The 21,173-nt window shown below is 37.6% G+C and overlaps 1 protein-coding gene across 2 annotated transcripts in view; it reads left to right on the forward strand.

Moving 5' to 3' along the window:
* The window catches only part of LOC144960329 (solute carrier family 25 member 44-like), a 20,846-nt gene extending 10,183 nt beyond the window's left edge, over positions 1-10,663 (forward strand). Inside the window, exons 6-8 of one of the 2 annotated variants that reach the window (XR_013642841.1) lie at positions 3,398-3,525; positions 6,649-9,388; positions 9,461-10,663. Coding sequence is in view for 1 of the 2 variants with exons in the window: in XM_078893400.1 (XP_078749526.1) it covers positions 3,398-3,525; positions 6,649-6,837 (317 nt within the window). In the remaining variant the exon portion in view is untranslated. Of the gene's footprint in view, positions 1-3,397; positions 3,526-6,648 lie in introns of both variants that reach the window. The other variant, XM_078893400.1, reaches the window with a different exon arrangement.
* The last annotated feature ends 10,510 nt before the right edge of the window (positions 10,664-21,173 follow it).

Raw genomic sequence — 21,173 nt, forward strand, 5'->3', positions numbered from 1 at the left:
AACTTGACTAGCTGTAAAAAAATAGGTAGTTAGAAGTGAAATTAAGCTTTGATATTTCCCCGGAGATGTACAAAAAGGGTTGATTTAATCATTTGATAAGAACTCATTTTTGACAAAAATTGACCTTCTAACTAAACTTGTCAATATCTCAGTTCAAACCTTTTCACCAACCGACTGATTATGTCATTCAATGTAACTGGTTTGTAAATGTTGACAAGTAAAATGCATGACATCTGAAACAATGTAAAATGATAATTTATCAGAGACTTATGTATGATTATTATCTTTGTTGCTTTCATATCTATTTTTGTCATTAATATTTCATTGTACTATGAACTTTGTACATTTATGATTCATTCGATCACGACCAACTTTCAATTACCAGTATTCTATGATAGTATTTTTACGATTTTACATTGCCGTATTGATACATTTTTCCTGACATTCAAAGTTGTGTAAAACTGTCTGTGAATGTTACAATGCAAGCTATATGAGATTCTGTAATTATAAACTATTGTATAAGGCCTTTAAAGGATAATTCCTATATCAAGCCTTTAGTAATATAAGATAAGATTAGAGTTAGCGTTAGTTTCAGCTTGCTCTAATACAACTATCCTGATGTCCGTGTCATCATTATCATCATTGCCTTTTTCATATTGGGTCAGGGTATAGGCCACAGACAGTTTCCATCCTTCTCTATCATCATCATCATCATTGCCTTTTTCATATTGGGTGAGGGTATAGGCCACAGACAATTTCCATCCTTCTCTATCATCATCATCATCATTGCCTTTTTCATATTGGGTTAGGGTGTAGGCCACAGACAGTTTCCATCCTTCTCTATCATCATCATCATCATCATTGCCTTTTTCACTCTGGGTCAGGGTATAGGCCACAAACAAACAGTTTCCATCCTTCTCTATATCATCATCAACGTCATCATTGCCTTTTTCATCCTGGGTCAGGGTATAGGCCACAGACAAACAGTTTCCATCCTTCTCTATCATCATCATCATCATCATCATCATTGCCTTTTTCATCCTGGGTCAGGGTATAGGCCACAGACAAACAGTTTCCATCCTTCTCTATCCCGAGCTAACTTTTTTATCTCGTTCCATGTCTTATCACTTCTCTGTATATTAGCTTTTTTAATTCTTCTCCATTTTCCACGTGGCCTTCCCCTTGATCTTCTGCCCTGAGGGTTCCAGTCCAATACTTTCTTTGTTAATTCATAGCTGCTTGTTTGGCAGCAGCATCCTCTTATGGTTCTCACACTACTATGTTATGACGATCGACCCAATCAGCAAAGTCCGATCCGCATTCGTGCACCGTCGCTAACCCGCCGGGTAGCATCGTCACAACACACCTTTCGACTAGATGCTCTGCCGTCTCAGGTTCTTGCCCACAGCGGGGACATATTGGACAGGTAGTAAGACCCCACCGATGTAACGCACTTGCCGTTAGGCAGCTCCTCGACTGAAACTGATTCGCAGCCACCCAATGTCTCCTCTTACTGGTATCAAAGCCTGGCAACTTCTCACCAAGCTTAGAGGAGTGTAGGTCCCCGCCCCCACGAGGGATTGAATTCGTCCAAACCGAGTTCCATTTCGTATGTGCAGCTCTGTCCGTAATCAGGGATTCTGCGTACAAGGGTTGCCGGAACTTATTTCGGCTTGAAACGGGGGCACCGTCCATTGCTTGTTTGGCGAAGACGTCATCGGGTCAGCAGAGTCTTTTCGGCTTTGTCTGTTGTCCTTCATAAATTCTGTAATTTCAGAAACTCTTCAGTCGCCCAAGCTAATATGATTTGTCCGTCTGTACCCTCTCAATTGGATTCAGTAGTCTGATGTCACGCTGCTCCGCAACGGCGGCCATCTTGGTTCTAAACAAAGAGAATCGGTACATGTTATTCTTCATGCTGGCTATGACTTTTCATATGCCTTGTGATCAGAATGTGTACAAGTCAAAACATGATCACATTTATGTTTTTTTCTCCTCTGGATATGCTTTTATGCTCACCGGGGAAATATTTCATACGGGTGTCCGCCATTGTTCCGATAGTTTAGAGCCAGTGTTACTAAGTTACCATGCGTCATAAGGAAGGAAGTGACGTTACGACTGTTGAAGAGTATTGAGGGACCCCGGACACCAAACGGGGCGTTGTCCCTGTAATCCTGACAAAATGCTGGGAATGGAGATGTTTACATTGGAGTGACTCATCCTGGGTGCAGTTCCTGACCTCCCATACTGGGCAGGGAAGTACTTATTGTGTCTTCTATTCCCCTATATCTGTTTTCCAACTAGCTTTCTATCTTTGTCTTGGAATGAGATTACTTGGTTTTTTCCTGGCACTGGCTGGATACCCTGGCTGGGAGGGAAACAGTCAAATGTATAGTTAGTTTTGGGAGATGATATTTTTTTCCTTGTAAATCATCTCTCTGTTATACACTGTATTATATTTTCTTTGTATTATATAATTTGTAAAACATTTGAGTGTATTCCTCTTAGTGGGGACCTCTGCTTGTGTCTGAATGGACTTTTAGGCGATCTCAAACTAGGTACTTTGATGGTATGCTCTTGAAATTTACATCTATTTCCTAATTGAACCAATTCCCCGTTGTCTTACCTTTTCTTGGGTGCTCTAATTGTAATTCTAGAACTTTTTACTAGATCCCATTTTCGTCCTTTTTACTGGCGCTGATATGACCTCAAATTTGTTGCAAGCGCCGTGAAACCCTTAAAAACAAACACATACCTTTCTCTTTCATGGACTAATTTTGGGTTTTTAGGAAAATTAATCAAAAATTTTTTCAAAATGTTTCCAAATTTTTGCACATTTTTGCAAATTTTGCTGTTTTTAGGTTGCAAAATTTGGGATTTTGCTTGCAAAATTTGGTATTTATTTTTGCAAAAAACCGCCATGTCAGAGAGATGTTTAGATTGGCTCGTGTCATAGCTTAATATCTCCACTTAGGCAGGGTGTGGTAATGTGTCAGTTAGGCTATGTGACCTTGTGGTAAGATACACACTTTTGGATGAGAAGGTCCTGGGGGTGCGAGCCTCGCCCGCTCGGAAGCATAGTTGAGTCCTTGGAAAGGCACTTTACTTACATTTTCTCACCGTACTCGTGTGTAAAATGAGTACTTGGCCGTTAACAACATTGTCTCTGTCTGAAACAAAAATTGTAATATTGTCCCGTCCTACATGCTAAATGTAACTGTTGACCAGGAACCCCTTGTAAAGCGCTTTGAGCACATTTAGTGTAAATCGCGCCGTATAACAGCTATATTAAAAAAAAAATTATTTAAAGGTTGCAAAAAAAAAAAAAAAAGAATATTTCTATGTAATTATCAGTCACATTTCCCCCCCTTTTTTTCCTTCTTTCCCCAACCCTTAGAACTCATCACTGCCTTGTCGCCAGAACAGACTCCAAGACTCGCTATAATTTCTCTGGCCGCTCCCCTGGGGGGAATGACAGCGGCTTTTTTTACAAACCCTCTCGACGTGATACGAGCAAGAATTCAGGTGAGGAATTGTTGAAGCGGCTATGTGGTCTAGTGGTATGACACTCACTTTCGGATCGGAAGGTCCTGGGTTCGAGCTTCGCTCAGCGCATAGATGAGTCCTTGGAAAAGGCTCACTCAGGTGTTTTGTTTTGTTTTTGTTTTTAAGGGTTTTACGGTGCTTGCAACACATTTAGGTTATATCAGCGCCAGGCTATAGTTAGGCTATGGGGTTTTGTGATGTATGACACACGCTTTTGTATGGGAAGGTCCTGTGGGTGCAAGCCTCGCTCGGAAGCATAGTTGAGTCCTTGGAAAGGCACTTTACTGTGTAAAATGAGTACCTGGCCGTTAACAGCATTCATTGACTCTGTCCAAAACAAAAAGTAATATCGCCTAACAGGCCTCATTGTCTCGTCTTACATGTTAAGTGTTGCTGTTGGCCAGGGACCCTTTGTAAAGCGCTTTGAGCATGTTAAGTGGATATTGCTCTATATACTTGCTCACTTACTTAGGCCGCCCCTTGGGGCCCCCAACCTGAGCCACAAGTCTTCGCCATTCTGTCCTGTCCTCCATAAGCGTATGCAGCTCCCTGGTGTTGTCCATTCCTGTGTCATCTAGCAGACAGTCAATGTAGGTTTTATTATATAAAAATTTCAAAAAAGCTCAAACCTGGCATAAGACATTAAACGTGGAATGATTTTTATACGTTAACTCTCTCCTAACCAGCCATTTTCAGGATTTTCCCCAAAACGTCACACCGAACTAACAGAAAAATATATTTGTTATCATTTAAACACAATAGTAGTAAGTTCTTGCGATAAATTATTTCTTTAGGAAAACATGCTCTACAACACCTGTTCATTTTCTTTCAATGTTATGATGTACAAGAGAAACTTGAACAAGAAAAAATGTTGGTTGTATCGTAACGAATGTGACGATTTTCGTGTAGTTGGTAAGTAATAATGTGAAGTTGAATGTAAGCTTCAATTTAATTACAAAAACAGATCAAATGAACGTTTCGGGTTTCCCCTTTATCAACAAAACAGGATGAATGAAACACCACAGATGAATGAGATGATGTGGTGTTTCATTCATCCTGTTTTGCTGATAAAGGGGAAACCCAAAACGTTCATTTGATCTGTTTTTGTAATTAAATTGAAGCTTACATTCAACTTCACATTATTATTTATTTCTTCGAGCTTCGAGCAGCAACATTTACATTGTAGTTGGTAAGGAGAGGGTTAAAAGAAGTTCAAAAAGTCTCTAGTATGATTTCTATGTAAGATCAGAAGCTTGATATAAAAAAGAACACTCAAAAAAGCTTGAGCTTTAATACAGAGAAATATCCACTATAGGGAATGAGATTAGTGGGAGAGTAGCGTCCCTTGATTGGACGTCACCAGTGGAGAAGTTATTTGTAAACAAACTAACTACAAGACAAGTGCTCCAAATAAAAATTTTATTATTCATATTTCTGTATAAAAATGCATAACGTTGATTATGATATGCATTTTTGTACAGAAATATGAATAATTAAATCTTTTTTTATTTGGAGCGCTTGGCTTGTAGTTGGTTTGTTTACAAATAACTTCCCCCCCGGTGACGTCCAATCAAGGGACGCTACTCTTCCGCTAATCTCATTCCCTATAGAGAAATATCCACTTTATGTGCTCAAAGCGCTTTACAAGCGGTCCTTGGCGACCACTTAACGTGTAGGATAAAGCATGACGTTAGGCGCTATTACAATTTTGTTTCCGACAGATACAGTGCTGTGAACGACCAGGTACTCATTTTACACCTGAGTATGGTGAGAGAATGTGAGTAAAGAGCCTTTTCCAAGGACTCAAATATGCACGGAGGAAGGTTCGAACCTCACTCGGCTCATAGTTGAGTCCTTGGAAAGGCTATTTACTCACACTCTCTCATTGTACCCAGGTAGTGGAAAATGAGTTCCTGGTTGTTAACAGCGTTGTCTCTGTTGGAAAAGAAAATGCAATATCGCCGAACAGACATCATGTCTCGTCCTGTGTGTTAAGTGTTGCTGTTGGCTTTGGACTCCTTTGAGTACGTTTAGTGGATATACTGCTATCTAAATGTGACCCTTCGTCTCAAAACGGTATTATGTCGGGATGGACCAGATGCTAAAAAGTCAAATTATAGTTAATCTGGTCAAAAATATGAAACGTTGGTATTTAGAACAGTAAAATATGACATTCCTTCTCCTCTATAAAGCAAATAAACTCAACTTAAGCATGATATTTCTGGCTATAAATTCCACTTTAACCATCTTAATCATTCTGACTTAATACCGTTTTGAGACGAGGGGTCACAAATGCTCTCTGCTTTAGCTTTTGTCGTTTTTTTTAAATTAATTTTCTATTTCGATGAAAACAAAACTGTAATCAGCCAGGAATTCAGGTTGCACATAAATTTAAAATAAATAAATAAATTCCCATTATTCATCCCTAAGGGGAAATTTTTCTTTAGGGCCTATTCCAAGGAAAGACTGGAATAACCCAGGCGTCAGCCGCAGTGCAGCGCCGCAAATTGAGCTAAGGCTAGGTGACTTGCTCAAGGCCACACAATGCGGCGGGTAATCGAACTCGGTACCTATAAGGTACGAAGCAAAGACCGTACCGCTGAGCCACGCAGTCCCAGTTCTTAGTGAAAGACTGAAGGTAAAGAGCCTTTTTTCAATGACTCAACTTTGCATTGTTCAATGCAGGAGTCTTAACGAGGGACCGAGGTACATGTCAGAGGCTGAATGCCAAATCACATGAAGACAAAGTGAAAACGAAAGAAAGAACAAAATGGGGGAAAAAAACGCCAAGTAAGAAATGCTTAACTCACTCAACCCAAATACCGACTATATCCGTAGTTTACCCGGGGTTACTTTTACCCCATGCCTATTTATTACATTTTTCTGAGACAAATTATAGGCGTTGTATCAAGGCTAATGTTTTTAGTTTTTACATGTTAATGGTAGTTGAATAAAACTATTTGTGCATGGTGATCAAAATATGAGACTTTGTCCAAATGTTGACTGTCCTTCCAAATGTTGACTGTTCTTCCAATTGTTGACTGTGCTTCCAAATATTGACTGTGCTTCCTTAGGTGTATCATTCATTCCTTACCCCCACAGCTCGACAGGACGAGGTTAAAAGAGAGTATACAGATTTTATGGCGAGAAGAGGGACTCAAATTCTTGAGCAAGGGAATTTCAGCACGAGTTGTTTCCATTGGAACTCAATGCCTTTTCACGTTCATCGCCTACGAGGCCATCAAACGATGGAGCACTTTGGATGAGTTTAAAGAGAGTATACGATGGTAAAAGATGAATAGGTAGATAGTTAGGTAGGTAGGTAGGTAGATAGATTAGATAGATAGATAGATAGATAGATAGATAGATAGATAGATAGATAGATAGATAGATAGATAGATAGATAGATAGATAGATAGATAGATAGATAGATAGATAGGTAGATATATATGCAGGCAGGCAGGCAGGTAGGTAGGTAGATATATAGATAGACATATAGATAGATAGATAGATAGATAGATAGATAGATAGATAGATAGATAGATAGATAGATAGATAGATAGATAGATAGATAGATAGATAGATAGATAGATAGATAGATAGATAGATAGATAGATAGATAGATAGATAGATAGATAGATAGATAGATAGATAGATAGATAGGTAGATATATATATATATACAGGTAGGCAGGCAGGTAGGTAGGTAGGTAGGTAGATATATAGATAGACATATAGATAGATAGATAGATAGATAGATAGATAGATAGATAGATAGATAGATAGATAGATAGATAGATAGATAGATAGATAGATAGATAGATAGATAGATAATTTAAATATATAAATAGATAGATGGATGGGTGTTTGAATGGATGGATTGACGAATGATTGGGTGCACAGGTAGACAGATGGACAGACGGAATACTGGGTGAGTGGATAAATTGGTAGATAGAAAGATAGGATTATCGATGTAAAATATAGGCATATTTCTGTATAAAACAGTGATCTAACATATCAAAACGTATGTCCTGTTGCTTCTTCCTCAGGGACTTTTTGTAACATTTAAATTATACTTTCTTTTTCAACCAATCAGAAAAAAGAATGATATTTAATTAATTATTGTCTTGAAATTTGCTGCATATCTATTATTGTTTAATTGGTTGGCCAAAGTAAAGTTGGTAACAAATGGCCGCAAACAACCACATCCATAGGGTTTCTTGTGATGCCTTTATATCTCTTTTGATTGTAAACTTATCATACCATATGTGGTCTAGCGGTATGACATCCGCTTTCATATCGGAAGGTCCTGGGTTCGAGCCTCACTCAACGCAAAGTTGAGTCCTTGGAAAAGGCTCTTTACTCACATTCTATCACCGTACTCAGCTGTAAAACGAGTACCTGGCTGTTAACAGCGTTGTCTCTGTCGGAAAAATTGTGATATCGCCTAACAGGCATCATGTCTTGTTCTACATGTTACGTGTTGCTGTTAGTCAGGGACCCTTTTTAAAGCACTTTGAGCACATTTAGTTGATATTGCGCTATATAAAAGCTCTGACTCTAGTTTATAGTTTAATACCAATGAGAGCTATGCGCATAGTTGGTTGAGTCCTTGGAAAAGGCTCTTTACACACATTCTCTCACCATACTCAGGTGTAAAATGAGTACCTGTTCGTTAACCTGTTCGTTGTCTCTGTCCAAAAAAAATATTATAATATCGCCTTACAGGCGTCATGTCTTGTCTTGAATGTTAAATGTTGCTGTTGGACAGGGGCCCCTTGTAAAGCGCTTTGAGCATGTTTTGTGGATATTGTGCTATATAAATGCTCAATTAAAAAAATAATTGTTTTATGTTCCTTTTATATACCATATCGTTTGTTGTTTGTTTTAAAGGGAGATGGTTAATCAAAAAGAGATTATTCTTTTATATTCAGAAACCTGTGATGATTAATAATGCTCTTATTGCTATTTACATTTTATGATTGATATTTTATATAAGTAAAACTGTGATTTTTAAAGATTTCTCACAATGCCTGAAGTTCCTCCATATTTTATTAATTTATTTTATTTGCTGATGTCAAATTATTATGATACGTGTTAGTGCATATATGTAACCCATCGTCTCAAAACGGTTTTATGTCGGAACGAACCAGATGCTTAAAAGCCGAATTAAATATTAAACTGGTCAATGATATAAATCGTTGGCATGAGCCATAAAATATGGTATCTATTCTCCTCAATGAAATATACAAACTCAACACAAGTCTGATATTTCTGGCTATAAACTCAATTTTCAACATCTTAACCATCCAGGCTTATTACGGTTTTGAGGCGAAGGGTCACATATTGTGTTTATAACTGCAGAGTGCATGACGTAATCGGAAGGTGAAAATGTTGGATTTGCATTTTCTGAAAGAATAGATATGCTCCCCAGAGCATTTTAATATTTATTTGAAGTAAATCGGGTGATTTTTCACGAAATGTATGGGAAAAGTATCCAGCAACTTTTCTCAAATCTGATACGTTTTCAACTTGACTAGCTGTATAAAATATTCAGAAGTGAAATTAAGCTTTGGTATTTCATATGAAGATGTACAAAAAGGGTTAATTTAAATATTTATGACAAGAACTCATTAAATAAAATTGACCTTCTAATTTTAACTAAACTTGTCAATATCTCGGTTCAAACCTTTTCACCATCTGACTGATTACGTCATTCACTGCAACTATTATATCACAGTAAGAGTTGTTAAGGTCAAGGACTTTCGATACCTTGTGGAAAAAATAAGGTTCAAATCAAAACTTCTGGGTGGGGTTCCTGACCTCCCATAGTGGGCAGGGAGGTACTTATTGTGTCTTCTACCCCCCCCCTATATCCTGGGTGGGGTTCCTGACCTCCCATAGTGGGCAGGGAGGTACTTATTGTGTCTTCTATCCCCCTATATCCTTGGTGGGGTTCCTGACCTCCCATAGTGGGCAGGGAGGTACTTATTGTGTCTTCTAGCCCCCTATATCCTGGGTGGGGTTCCTGACCTCCCATAGTGGGCAGGGAGGTACTTATTGTGTCTTCTATCCCCTATATCCTGGGTGGGGTTCCTGACCTCCCATAGTGGGCAGGGAGGTACTTATTGTGTCTTCTATCCCCCTATATCCTGGGTGGGGTTCCTGACCTCCCATAGTGGGCAGGGAGGTACTTATTGTGTCTTCTATCCCCCTATATCTTGGGTGGGGTTCCTGACCTCCCATAGTGGGCAGGGAGGTACTTATTGTGTCTTCTATCCCCCTATATCCTGGGTGGGGTTCCTGACCTCCCATAGTGGGCAGGGCAGGGAGGTACTTATTGTGTCTTCTACCCCCCTATATCTGTTTTCCAACTTGCATTCTGTCTTTGTCTTGGAATGCAATTGCTTGGTTTTGTCCTGGCCCTGGTCGGGGTCCTGGCTGGGAGGGAAACAGTCGAATGCATAGTTATTGTTTTGGGAGATGATATTTTTTTCCTTGTAAATCATCTCTCTGTTATGTATTATTATGTTTGTTCTAATTTATAATGTAAGCATTTGAGTGTATTCCTCTTAGTGGGGGCCGTGCTTGTGTCCGGATGAGACTTATAGGTGATCTCAAACTAAGAACATTGATAGTGTGCTCTTGGAATCTACATCTGATCCCTATTTGTTCCCAGTTCCCCTTTGTCTTACTTTTTCTTGGATGCTTTAATTGTAATTCTAGAACTTTTTACTGTCCCATTTTCTTCTTTTTACTGGCGCTGATATAACCTAAATGTGTTGCAAGCGCCGTAAAACTCTTAAAAAACAAAACAAAAAAAACACAACAAATCAAAACTTCCCTGCCCTGACCATGATTTTTTTTACATTATGAGCAATAAAGAATATTGCAATTAAAAACCCATTCGTCCACTTCATAATATTTCCAGTTCCCCGTTAATGATATTTTTAACTCAATCAACCCTAACACCGACTATATCCGTTGCATATCCGGGTTACGTTTACCCCGTGCCTATTTATTACATTTTTCTGAGACAAATTATAGGCGTAGTATCAAAGCTAATGTATTTAGTTTTTACATTGCTAATGGTCATTGAATAAAACTATCTATTTACATACTAATTTTTGATACATTTTTTTTTCCAATTATGAAAAGTAGAAAAAATCTCTAGGATTGAATGAGTTAACCATCCCTACAATGTACTATGTGCGACTATGTGGTTTTGTGGTATGACACTCGCTTTGAGAACGGAAGGTCCTGGGTTCGAGCCTCGCTCGGCGCATAGTTGAGTCCTTGGAAAAGGCTCTTTGCTCACATTCTCTCACTGTACTCAGGTGTAAAATGAGTACCTAACCGATTGCAACTGTTCTTGTGGGAACATATTGAGATTTATATAGCGCAATATCCGCTAAATATGCTCAAAGCGCTTTACATATGCCAGTAGGATTCAATAGTCTGATGTCACGTCCTCCCAGCAACCAGCAGTTTGGTTCTAAATAAAGAAAATTGGTACTTTTTATACTTCATGCTAGTTAGAACTTTTCCACATGTCATGTGATCAGAATGGATACAAGTCAAAACATGACCAGATTTATAATGTTTTTCGCCTCTAATTACACTTTACTCCTCGTCGGAGAAGTATTTCATAAGGGCGTACGCCATTGTTCCGGTAGTCTAGAACCAGTTACTAAGTTACCATGCGCATTATAGAGGGAAGTGACATCACGACTGTTGAAGCCTATTCCGAATGTTGAAAAAAACATGTTTGGTATTTCCATTGGTGTAGGTGAGTCTGTCTTCTTGTCGTTCCTGTCCTCGGCACATATTGGGCTTCATTATATTTTGACTTTGATATCTTTGTTCATATTTGACAAATTAATATTTCTCTTTATTTGTTCCAAGTTTTTTTTTTCTTCTGTGCCTCCATGTAGAGCGGCTACATAGACTTGTGGTATGACTCTCGCTTTTGGATCAGATGGTCGTAGGTTCGGCTCATAGTTGACTCCTTGGAAAAGGCTCTTTACTCACATTCTTTCACTGTACTAAGGTGTAGAATGAGTACCTGGCCGTTAACAGCGTTGTCTCTGTTCGAAAAAAAAAATAATATTACCTAACAGGCATCATGTCGTGTCTTCTCTTAAAAGCTAAATGTTGCTGTTGGACAGGGACCCCTTGTAAGGCGCTTTGAGCACATTTATCGGATATTGCGCTATAAAAAACCTCACTTTTTTTTTTAAAGAGCACAAATCTTTGTTTACATTACCTTAAGTTTTCTTGCGTTAGTTCATAATAGTTACGCATTGTGGATAATCAATATAGTTTTTAAAAGAACCCCATTAAGGACAATGAATATAGATTTAAAAGTAAAACACAGAGTATACTGAATATAATTCATAATAGTAACACACTGAGGATAGTGAATGACGTTTTTAAAAGTACACACTGGGGACAGTGAATAATAATAATAATATTAATAATAATAATAATAATAATAATAATAATAATAATAATAATAATAATAATAATAATAATAATAATAATAATAATAATAATAATAATAATAATAATAATAATAATAATAATAATACTATAATAATAATAATAAAAATAATAATAATAATAATAATAATAATAATAATAATAATAATAATAATAATAATAATAATAATAATAATAATAATAATAATAAAATATAATAATATATAATAATAATAATAATAATAATAATAATAATAATAATAATAATAATAATAATAATAATAATAATAATAATAATAACCTTGCCGCACAATTCTGTACTCTCTGGAGCTTGTTTATTTTGGTATTAGGGAGACCAGCGAGCAGTGAATTGCAGTAGTCAAGACGTGACAAGATCAATGCAGAGACAATTATCTTCAAGGTGTTGAAAGGTAAAAACGACCTCATCTGCGATTTTCTACGGAGCTCAAAGTACATAATTTTCACATTATTGTTTATATGCTGATCCATAGACAAAGAACTATCCATAATGACACCTACATTTTTAGCCTTTTCAGAATTAGAAATATCAGAATCAGATATAGATAGTTAGAGTATCGTTAGAATATAGTTTTTGAAAGTAACACACTGAGGATAGTACATATTATAGTTTTTGAAAGTAACACACTGAGGATAGTACATATTATAGTTTTGGAAAGTAACACACTAAGGATAGTACATATTATAGTTTTTGAAAGTAACACACTGAGGATAGTACATATTATAGTTTTTGAAAGTAACACACTGAGGATAGTACATATTATAGTTTTTGAAAGTAACACACTGAGGATAGTACATATTATAGTTTTTGAAAGTAACACACTGAGGATAGTACATATCATAGTTTTTGAAAGTAACACACTGAGGATAGTACATATTATAGTTTTTGAAAGTAACACACTGAGGATAGTACATATTATACACTGCGTGGCATTTTCCCCTCTGAGCGGTATTTCAGTGCTAGGTCAACCTGACCCCATTAGTGGGGTCAGCCCATGGGTGGAACAGGTAGCGGTCAGTAGGAATCTGTGATGCCGCTGATAGTAATTAATTGTTGCAATATTTTATGGTATTGCTCAGTTAAACTCCCATTCTCGCATCTTTCAACCAATATAAATATAATGATATTAAAAAACGTGAACAATAGTTGTAAGTTTGGGCAGAAACCTTAAGGAGTGGTATCATTTTATTACGATATTTCACAAAATAATGAAAAACGATACATACACTCATATCACATAATCCCACAAACATCATATAGAGACATTTAACATAGTAATCATAGTCATATTAAAAAAACAAAAACAAGGAGTTGATTATATAAACAACACATAATACTACTTGTATAAACAACATAACATTATACAATACGATTTCCATCACATATACAACAAGATCTCCTTATGGTATGAATACAATTAAAGCAATTACGTCAGGTGTAATATATGAACATTTCAATTTAATAAAAAAAACGGAAAATTATTATAAATATCAATAGATTTTTTGCGCAGCAGACAATATAGGTCGGAGACAGGGGTTGGCGGTGGGGCAATTATAAAGTAATAAAGATTGAAGAAGAAATTAAACAATGTATAGAAAAAGTTGATGCTGCTGCTGCTGCTGCTATATTACAAATGATACCTAATGCAATTCTCACCTACTATCTAACACCCTTCCTTTCTCCCATCCCGCCCCATCCCTCCAATTCAACGCTGTAGTCATTGTCCTCACTTTCAACCCCCATCCTTCACACTTATCGACACACACATACGCACACACACACACAGATACTCTCACACACACATACACACACACATATTTGCCCACCTACCCACCCTGTACCCATCCAAGATGAATGACAGTATTATTATCATAGTATGTATCAAGTATCTCATTCATTCCCCCCAATCCTCGCCCACCCACCCACCTACACCAGCTTACATTGCCGTTTAAATTAACCTTATCCTCATTCTGTCGTCTAAGCCACACTTAAACTCCCATTTTCGCATCTTTCAACCAATATAAATATAATGATATTAAAAAACGTGAACAATAGTTGTAAGTTTGGGCAGAAACCTTAAGGAGTGGTATCATTTTATTACGATATTTCACAAAATAATGAAAAACAATACATACACTCATATCACATAATCCCAAAGGAAAGGTCTGAAAGACCGTCCTGCCCAAACGACCCTGTGTTCACATTAATATTGGTTTGTGTTGAGTTACAGTGATGTGGGGGGTAGACATTCTCCCATCTTATTTCGGTAATGGTTAATGACATATTGGGGAATTTGGTCGAGGTATAATAAATAACACGTGCTCTGCCAGTCTCCCATCGCCTTAACTATTTCACCTGGTATGCCAGAAGACAGGGCCCAAGTAGCCCCACCACGACGAAAACTGTGGCTGGATATAGTGTTACAACCACATGCTGCGGAAAGAGAGCGCAATTTTTTGTTAAACAAAGACCCAGTCATAGGGAACGCCTGGGAGTCTGGCATTGCAGGTGCAGTCATGCATAACATATCGTACATCGCTGAAACAGGACATAGTGGGTGGTTTGCTAACCTATGTAATGCAATTTCTTGTATACGACCTTTCGTTTGGTTATTTTTTGACCAACCAACTTTAATTGTTATTTGTGAACAGCCCCCTGACATAGATACACAATTCCTTGTCAATTGTTTTTTGTTATCAAAACCTCCTGCATCCGTCCCAAACAAGTTGGATTTTCTTAACAAGCCAAAAAACATAGTAAGGCATGATGCCCAGAATACATAGTCATCTATATGAGAGAATTTAAGTTGTTTTTTTTAACTTTAACAATATTTCAGGCGTCATTGGAGGCTTGCTCTGAACATCAGTTCCTTTAACTTTCTCAATGCCCTTAATTGTTGTTTTAATATACCATGAGTCATCACATGGATTGGGAAGATTACATTCTAAATGGATAATACGGATAATATTCATATATTGCTTAACAGAACTAGGTTTTAATTTCCGCGCCAAATAAGCTGCATATTTGGCAATATTTATTTGCGAAATAGGTGCAGGCGCTATTCTCATTTTTTCACAAAAAGAAATATAAGACCGTAAATGTGTTTGATAGGTCTTCTTTGTGTTGGCTGTAAAGGCCTGTCCGCGGTACATGTCAACTTCACTTGTTAATTCATTGGTTAAGGCACAGGCACCTAGACAAAAGAAAAAAGAAGGCATTCCATGACATATGATTTGTGATAACAAAAGGAGGGGTTAAACCATGATGCCAGTTACTTAGTAATTTACATAACAACAAACATTTACCATGTTCATGCAATCTAGATATTGTATCAGGTATTTGGTTCAGACTCCCAGATACATGTATCGCTCTAACCGTTATATTGAGTCGTGCACATTTGAAGGCATATTTTCTAAGTAAAGAATTAATATAACTATTTCTACACCAGCCTCTGTTTAAGACACATTTTGTAACCATGCTATCTGTATGCACCACTACTGTTTTACCAGCCCATAAATGCGCCCACGTGTCAAATGAGTTAACTACTGCACAAATCTCCTTGTAATTAATGTGAAGCGATGATGCCGCAGGCTGGTCGCAATCAAATACTAAATAGCGCCAAGAGCCAGACCAAAAGGCACCGGCGGCGATATTGCTTGCATCCACATGGACGTGCTCAGGCGCTGATTCATTATAATATACTATCCCATTAAACACACTTAAAAATGAAATCCACCATTGTAATTCAAGATGAAATGAATATGACAAAATTATTTTATGTTGCTGCTGCTTTAGAGGCTTAATTATGTCCAGGACACGACGTAGGAAAAATCTCCCTCCACGAATTGCCTGGCATGCGTAGTTCAATGAGCCTGCGAGACTCTGTAGCTGCTGTTTGCTGGCACGTTTTTTCTTTTTGAATGCATTGAGCTGCTGCTTTAAACGAATTATTTTTTCCTCGCCTAATTCGACAGTGCTGTTAGAAGTATTGATTGTTAATCCAAGAAACTGAATGTTTTGGGTCGGTCCCACAACTTTATTATAACTAATATAAAATCCAAGTTCACGAAGTAGCTGCATAAGTGTAAGCATCCAATATTTACATTCCTCATACGTTGGGGTAGTGATAAAGAAATCATCTAAATAAGCTACAACCCCATTGCATCCTTTACGATTCATGATTCGTTTAATAGCTTGCGATAAGCGGTGAAAATGTCCTGGACCTTTATTGCTACCAAATGGTAACCTAGAATCAAATAGGAAGGTGGGGTGACTGTCACCCTCAAACGTCCAATGAATACCAGTGGCTACGTAATTTTCTGGATGGATAGGCACTGATCTATAAGCTGCTTGGAGGTCGATTTTTGCACAGTAGAAAAATGGTTTGGCTAATTTGCATGCATCACGAACGGTTTGAAATTTGGTGCTTTCTGGTAGAGAATAATCATTCATAGCTTCTCCTACTGGTCTACTGCCGTCATGAATTAGTCGAATATTTCCATCCTCTTTCGGGATTGCAGCAAGAGCACTAGTAACTGTTGGCTGTTTAGATGCTACAACATAATGACCTTGAGCTATTTGATTCTTTAATTCTTTCTCCACTAATGTTTTAAAACGAAAGGAAGAATAATGGTTATTTTCTATCACATTTTTTAGTTGACTATCTTTTTCAATAATTCGAAATCCATGCTCTACTCCGTCTAAAATGAAATCTTTATCTTTATCACACTCTTAACATTTTCCTCCAGGAATTTAATTTACTACTAATGGATGCTTTATTACCTAAAAATTCACATTGGTGGGAATTGATAGGAGGAAAGGGGCTTAACGCTAATGGGCTTTCCTCACTACTATTTGTCTGCTGCTGTGTATCCTATGCTGAATTGACACCCACATGGTGATCTCTGCCTCCATGCTCTCGACTGCCACACAAGCTACACACGTGGTTAAATCGGCATGTTGTGCCATATGTACAGGCACCTCTGTTGAATTGTCGACAGACCTCCTTGTTGCTGAACTGAATGGTATTGGGTCCACGAGACGATTCCCAGTGTTTTTTTGTCGTTTGAGGAGTGCGATCACGAAGCACTACTGTCGCCAGGTGAGGGGCGTCTGTCCCCCATATGAAGTTGTCCACTGACTGTCGCTGACGATATTCGTCGTCGAAGATGAGAACTGACTGCCATGTGTATCTCATGGCAAGTTCACCCACCATCTCTGTGTATTTGATGTATTGATGTACATCAAAATTCGGCGATAATCCTATCAACTTAGCCAAAATCCTTGCATTTGCTGCTATCCACATGGCTGGCGAAACCTTGTCTAGTTTCACTTTTGCGTTTATGCGAAGGCTAAACCCTCTTCCGCACTAGGACAGGACTGTCCCGGGACAGTCCTGTCCCAAATCTGTAACATATAGAATTTAGAGAGATCTTCCGCACCTATTGGGACGGGACAAAACAGTCCCGTTGTGTCCCAAGCCGTTGTGAAATGCTACAAAATCAACGGGACAGGACTGTCCCAGTCCCGTGTTCATATCGTTTGTGATAGTAGAAAAATATAGCAGACTTCCGCACTAGGACAAAAAAGTCCCAGACTTGGCGGCGCCGTGTCAAAATTGAAATGCCTGTCTTTATTTTCTGCATCCCTACTACTACTACTCCTCCTCCTCCTCCTCCTACTACTACTACTACTACTACTACTACTACTACTACTACTACTACTACTACTACTACTACTACTACTACTACTACTACTACTACTACTACTACTACTACTATTTCTATTGTTGCATCTGCTGTGGCTAATGCCACTAATATATTAATACCTACATCCCTTATATTTTGTATTTATTTCCAATTCCATTGTATTTATTTTCCAACAATAGTCCACACTTTATTTTGGTTCACTTTCTATACTGCATTACACAGTTCCTCCCCGCCTCCCCTCTTTTGACATAATTAAGTACGCACCTTTTATAAATTTCTATTGCTCTGTTTTAATTCGCGCTTCCTCACAAAGTAGCATACAATTTCCTGCCCATCAATGTTTTTGTTTATGCATCTTAACAAACCTAAATACCAACTAGACATTCTCCGGGAGGAACAGAAGATACAAGAAAAATTTGAACTATCAGTAAGAAACAAGTTTGAAGTGCTTGGAGAACTAACAGATATAGAAGAGAAATATGAGCAGTTTAAAGACAATGTTGCTGCATCATTAGAAGAAAATGTTCCAACCACACTTAAGTTGCAGAAGAAGAAATGGATTACTCCAGAGATATTAGAATTAATGAATGAGAGAAGAAAGGCCAAAAATCAGGAAGAAAAATACAAGACTCTGAACAGGCAGATAAAAAGAAAATGCAACGAAGCTAAAGAAGACTGGATAAATGAACAATGTCACTATATAATGTCCTGCAAAGAAAAAAATGGCAAATTCTTCCATCAGAAAATCAAAGAAGTGACAAACAAAACTAAATCAGGTGCTAAAAGTGGATGCATCAAAGACAAGCGTGGAAACACCATCATGGACAAAGACTGCATTCTAAACAGATGGTCAGAATATATTGAAGAACTTTTTTTTGATAATCGAGGAGAAATGCCTATGATAAAAGAACTGGAAGGGCCTTCTATAATGAAAGATGAAGTTAGGAACGTCATGAAAAGCATGAAAAATGGAAAAGCTGCAGGACCTGATGCCATAACAATTGAAGCCTTGACTGGCCTGGGTGAATGGGGGATTGAATTCATCACAAACCTTCTAAATCAAGTGTATGACACAGGAAAAATGCCAACTGATATGAAACGATCCATTTTTATAGCACTACCAAAAAAGCCAGGGGCAGTTGATTGTGAACAACACAGAACTATTAGCCTAATGAGCCACCTCACAAAAATTCTTTTGAAGATAATTTTACTAAGAATAAGAAATAAAATACGACCTGAAATTGGGGAGATGCAATTTGGTTTTGTTGAGGACAAGGGTACCAGAAATGGAATATTCACATTATCAATGCTGATGGAAAGATGTATTGAAGTAAATAAAGATCTGTATATGTGTTTCATCGACTATTCAAAAGCCTTTGATAAAGTACAACACGAAAAACTATTCAAAATTCTATCATCCTTGGACATTGATGGTAAAGATTTAAGAATATTACGGAATTTGTACTGGGAACAAGAAGCAGCAATGCGTGTTGACAACGAACTAAGCAGTTTTACACCTATTAGAAGAGGAGTTAGGCAGGGGTGTGTTTTGTCTCCAGATTTATTCAACCTCTATAGTGAAATGATATTAAGAGATATCGAACATAAGAAGGGGGTGTGTATTGGAGGAAAGAATGTAACAAATCTGAGGTATGCAGATGATACGGTTCTACTGGCAGAATCTGAACATGAACTACAAGAATTACTGGATGTTGTAGTCAGGAGTAGTGAAAATATGGGACTGGAACTGAATATATCTAAAACAGAATGTATGACGGTATCTAAAAATAATAACCCACCAGCCTGTGTAATAACAAGCAGAGGACAAACAATACAACAAGTTGAATGTTTCAAATATTTAGGCTTCAATGTAACATCCAATGGAAAATCAGATTGTGAAATAAAGAAAAGAATAGGTATGGCGAAGAATGCATTCAACCAGCTGCATACAATTATGAAAAACAGGAATATTAGCATGAAAACAAAAATCAAAGTCCTGGATTGCTATGTACTGTCTGTGCTGCTATATGGTTGTGAGAGCTGGACCATAAACAAGACCATGGTTAAAAGACTGGAGGCAGTGGAAATGTGGTTTTACAGAAGAATGATGAGGGTGTCATGGATGGAAAGGAAAAGAAATGAAGAAATTTTAGAAATGGCAAACAGAAAAAGATCACTGATAACAAAAATCATCAAACGCCAAATGGAATTTTTAGGACACATTATCCGCCACCCTGGTTTGGAAATACTCGCCTTGACTGGAAAGATGAATGGAAAAAGAATAAGAGGAAGACAAAGAATAACGTATTTGAAAGGGATAAGAACTTGGACAGATGAAGCTGAGAAAGGTGGCGCTGCTTTAATAGAATTGGCAAGAGATAGATCAGCTTGGCGGAAGATGACCTCCGACGTCTGCTTCAGATATGGAACTACATGAGATGAGATCTTAACAACGCCACTACCGCATTATCTCATTCGTCTGTAGTTTTTAATTCATCATGTGTTGTTGATGAAGGGGAAACCCGAAACGTCCATTTTATCTGTTTTCGTATATCAAACTGAGGCTTACATTCAATTTCACAGTTATGATTTATTTATTTATTTCAATTCTGAATATAAAAAAGCAAGAACAATTCAAAAAATAATTCTATGTGTCGAAACCACGTACAGAAGGCATAGCAACATAAACATTTTCGGCAATTTAAAAACGTATGTTTATAAATATAATTTAAGAAGTGTCACACTTTGTGACACAGCAGTAAAGTGTCTAAAACCGGTCGCACATCTATTCGGTACCTTGTGGGATCAATTATCTTTATCGTTATTTATTTCGGGAATTTTCAATGAAAATATTTTTAAGTAAGTCCTTCTGAGCCACTTGGACTCATTGTAAGACAAATTAACTCCTTTAGAGCCTTGTAGCCAATGGTGCAGGAGTTATTCCGGTTTCAATAGCGTGAAGCGGACAATTAACGTATTTGTTTGAAAACCTTTGAACGGGACGCTAGTCTGTAGTCTATCGCAGATTACTATCCCAGCTTGACAGGTACCCTTTTACACCTGAATGGAGTGAGTGATTGGAGTAAATTTTCTTGCTCTAGAAAGTACAAGTTGGCTTCGGTCGGAATCGAACACAGAACCTCTGAGTCCAGAGTACAACGCGCTAACCATAATCCATCTTGCCTCCTAAGCTTATAAATCCGGAACTTATCCATGTTTCTGTGGCGTTGAGCAGACAGATAACAGTTTAAAATTTAAAATAATAAAATTCATTTTTTCATCCCATAGGGGAAATTTTTCTCGAGGGTCTATTCCAAGGTAAGACTGGAATAACCCGGGCGTCAGCCGCAATGCAGCGCCGCAAATTTAGCTAGGACAAGGTATAACCAGGCGTCAGCG

This window comes from Berghia stephanieae, chromosome 15 (assembly GCF_034508935.2).
Source record: "Berghia stephanieae isolate SIO BIC M18660-M18661 chromosome 15, UCSD_Bste_1.3, whole genome shotgun sequence".
NCBI classification, from domain to species: domain Eukaryota; kingdom Metazoa; phylum Mollusca; class Gastropoda; order Nudibranchia; family Aeolidiidae; genus Berghia; species Berghia stephanieae.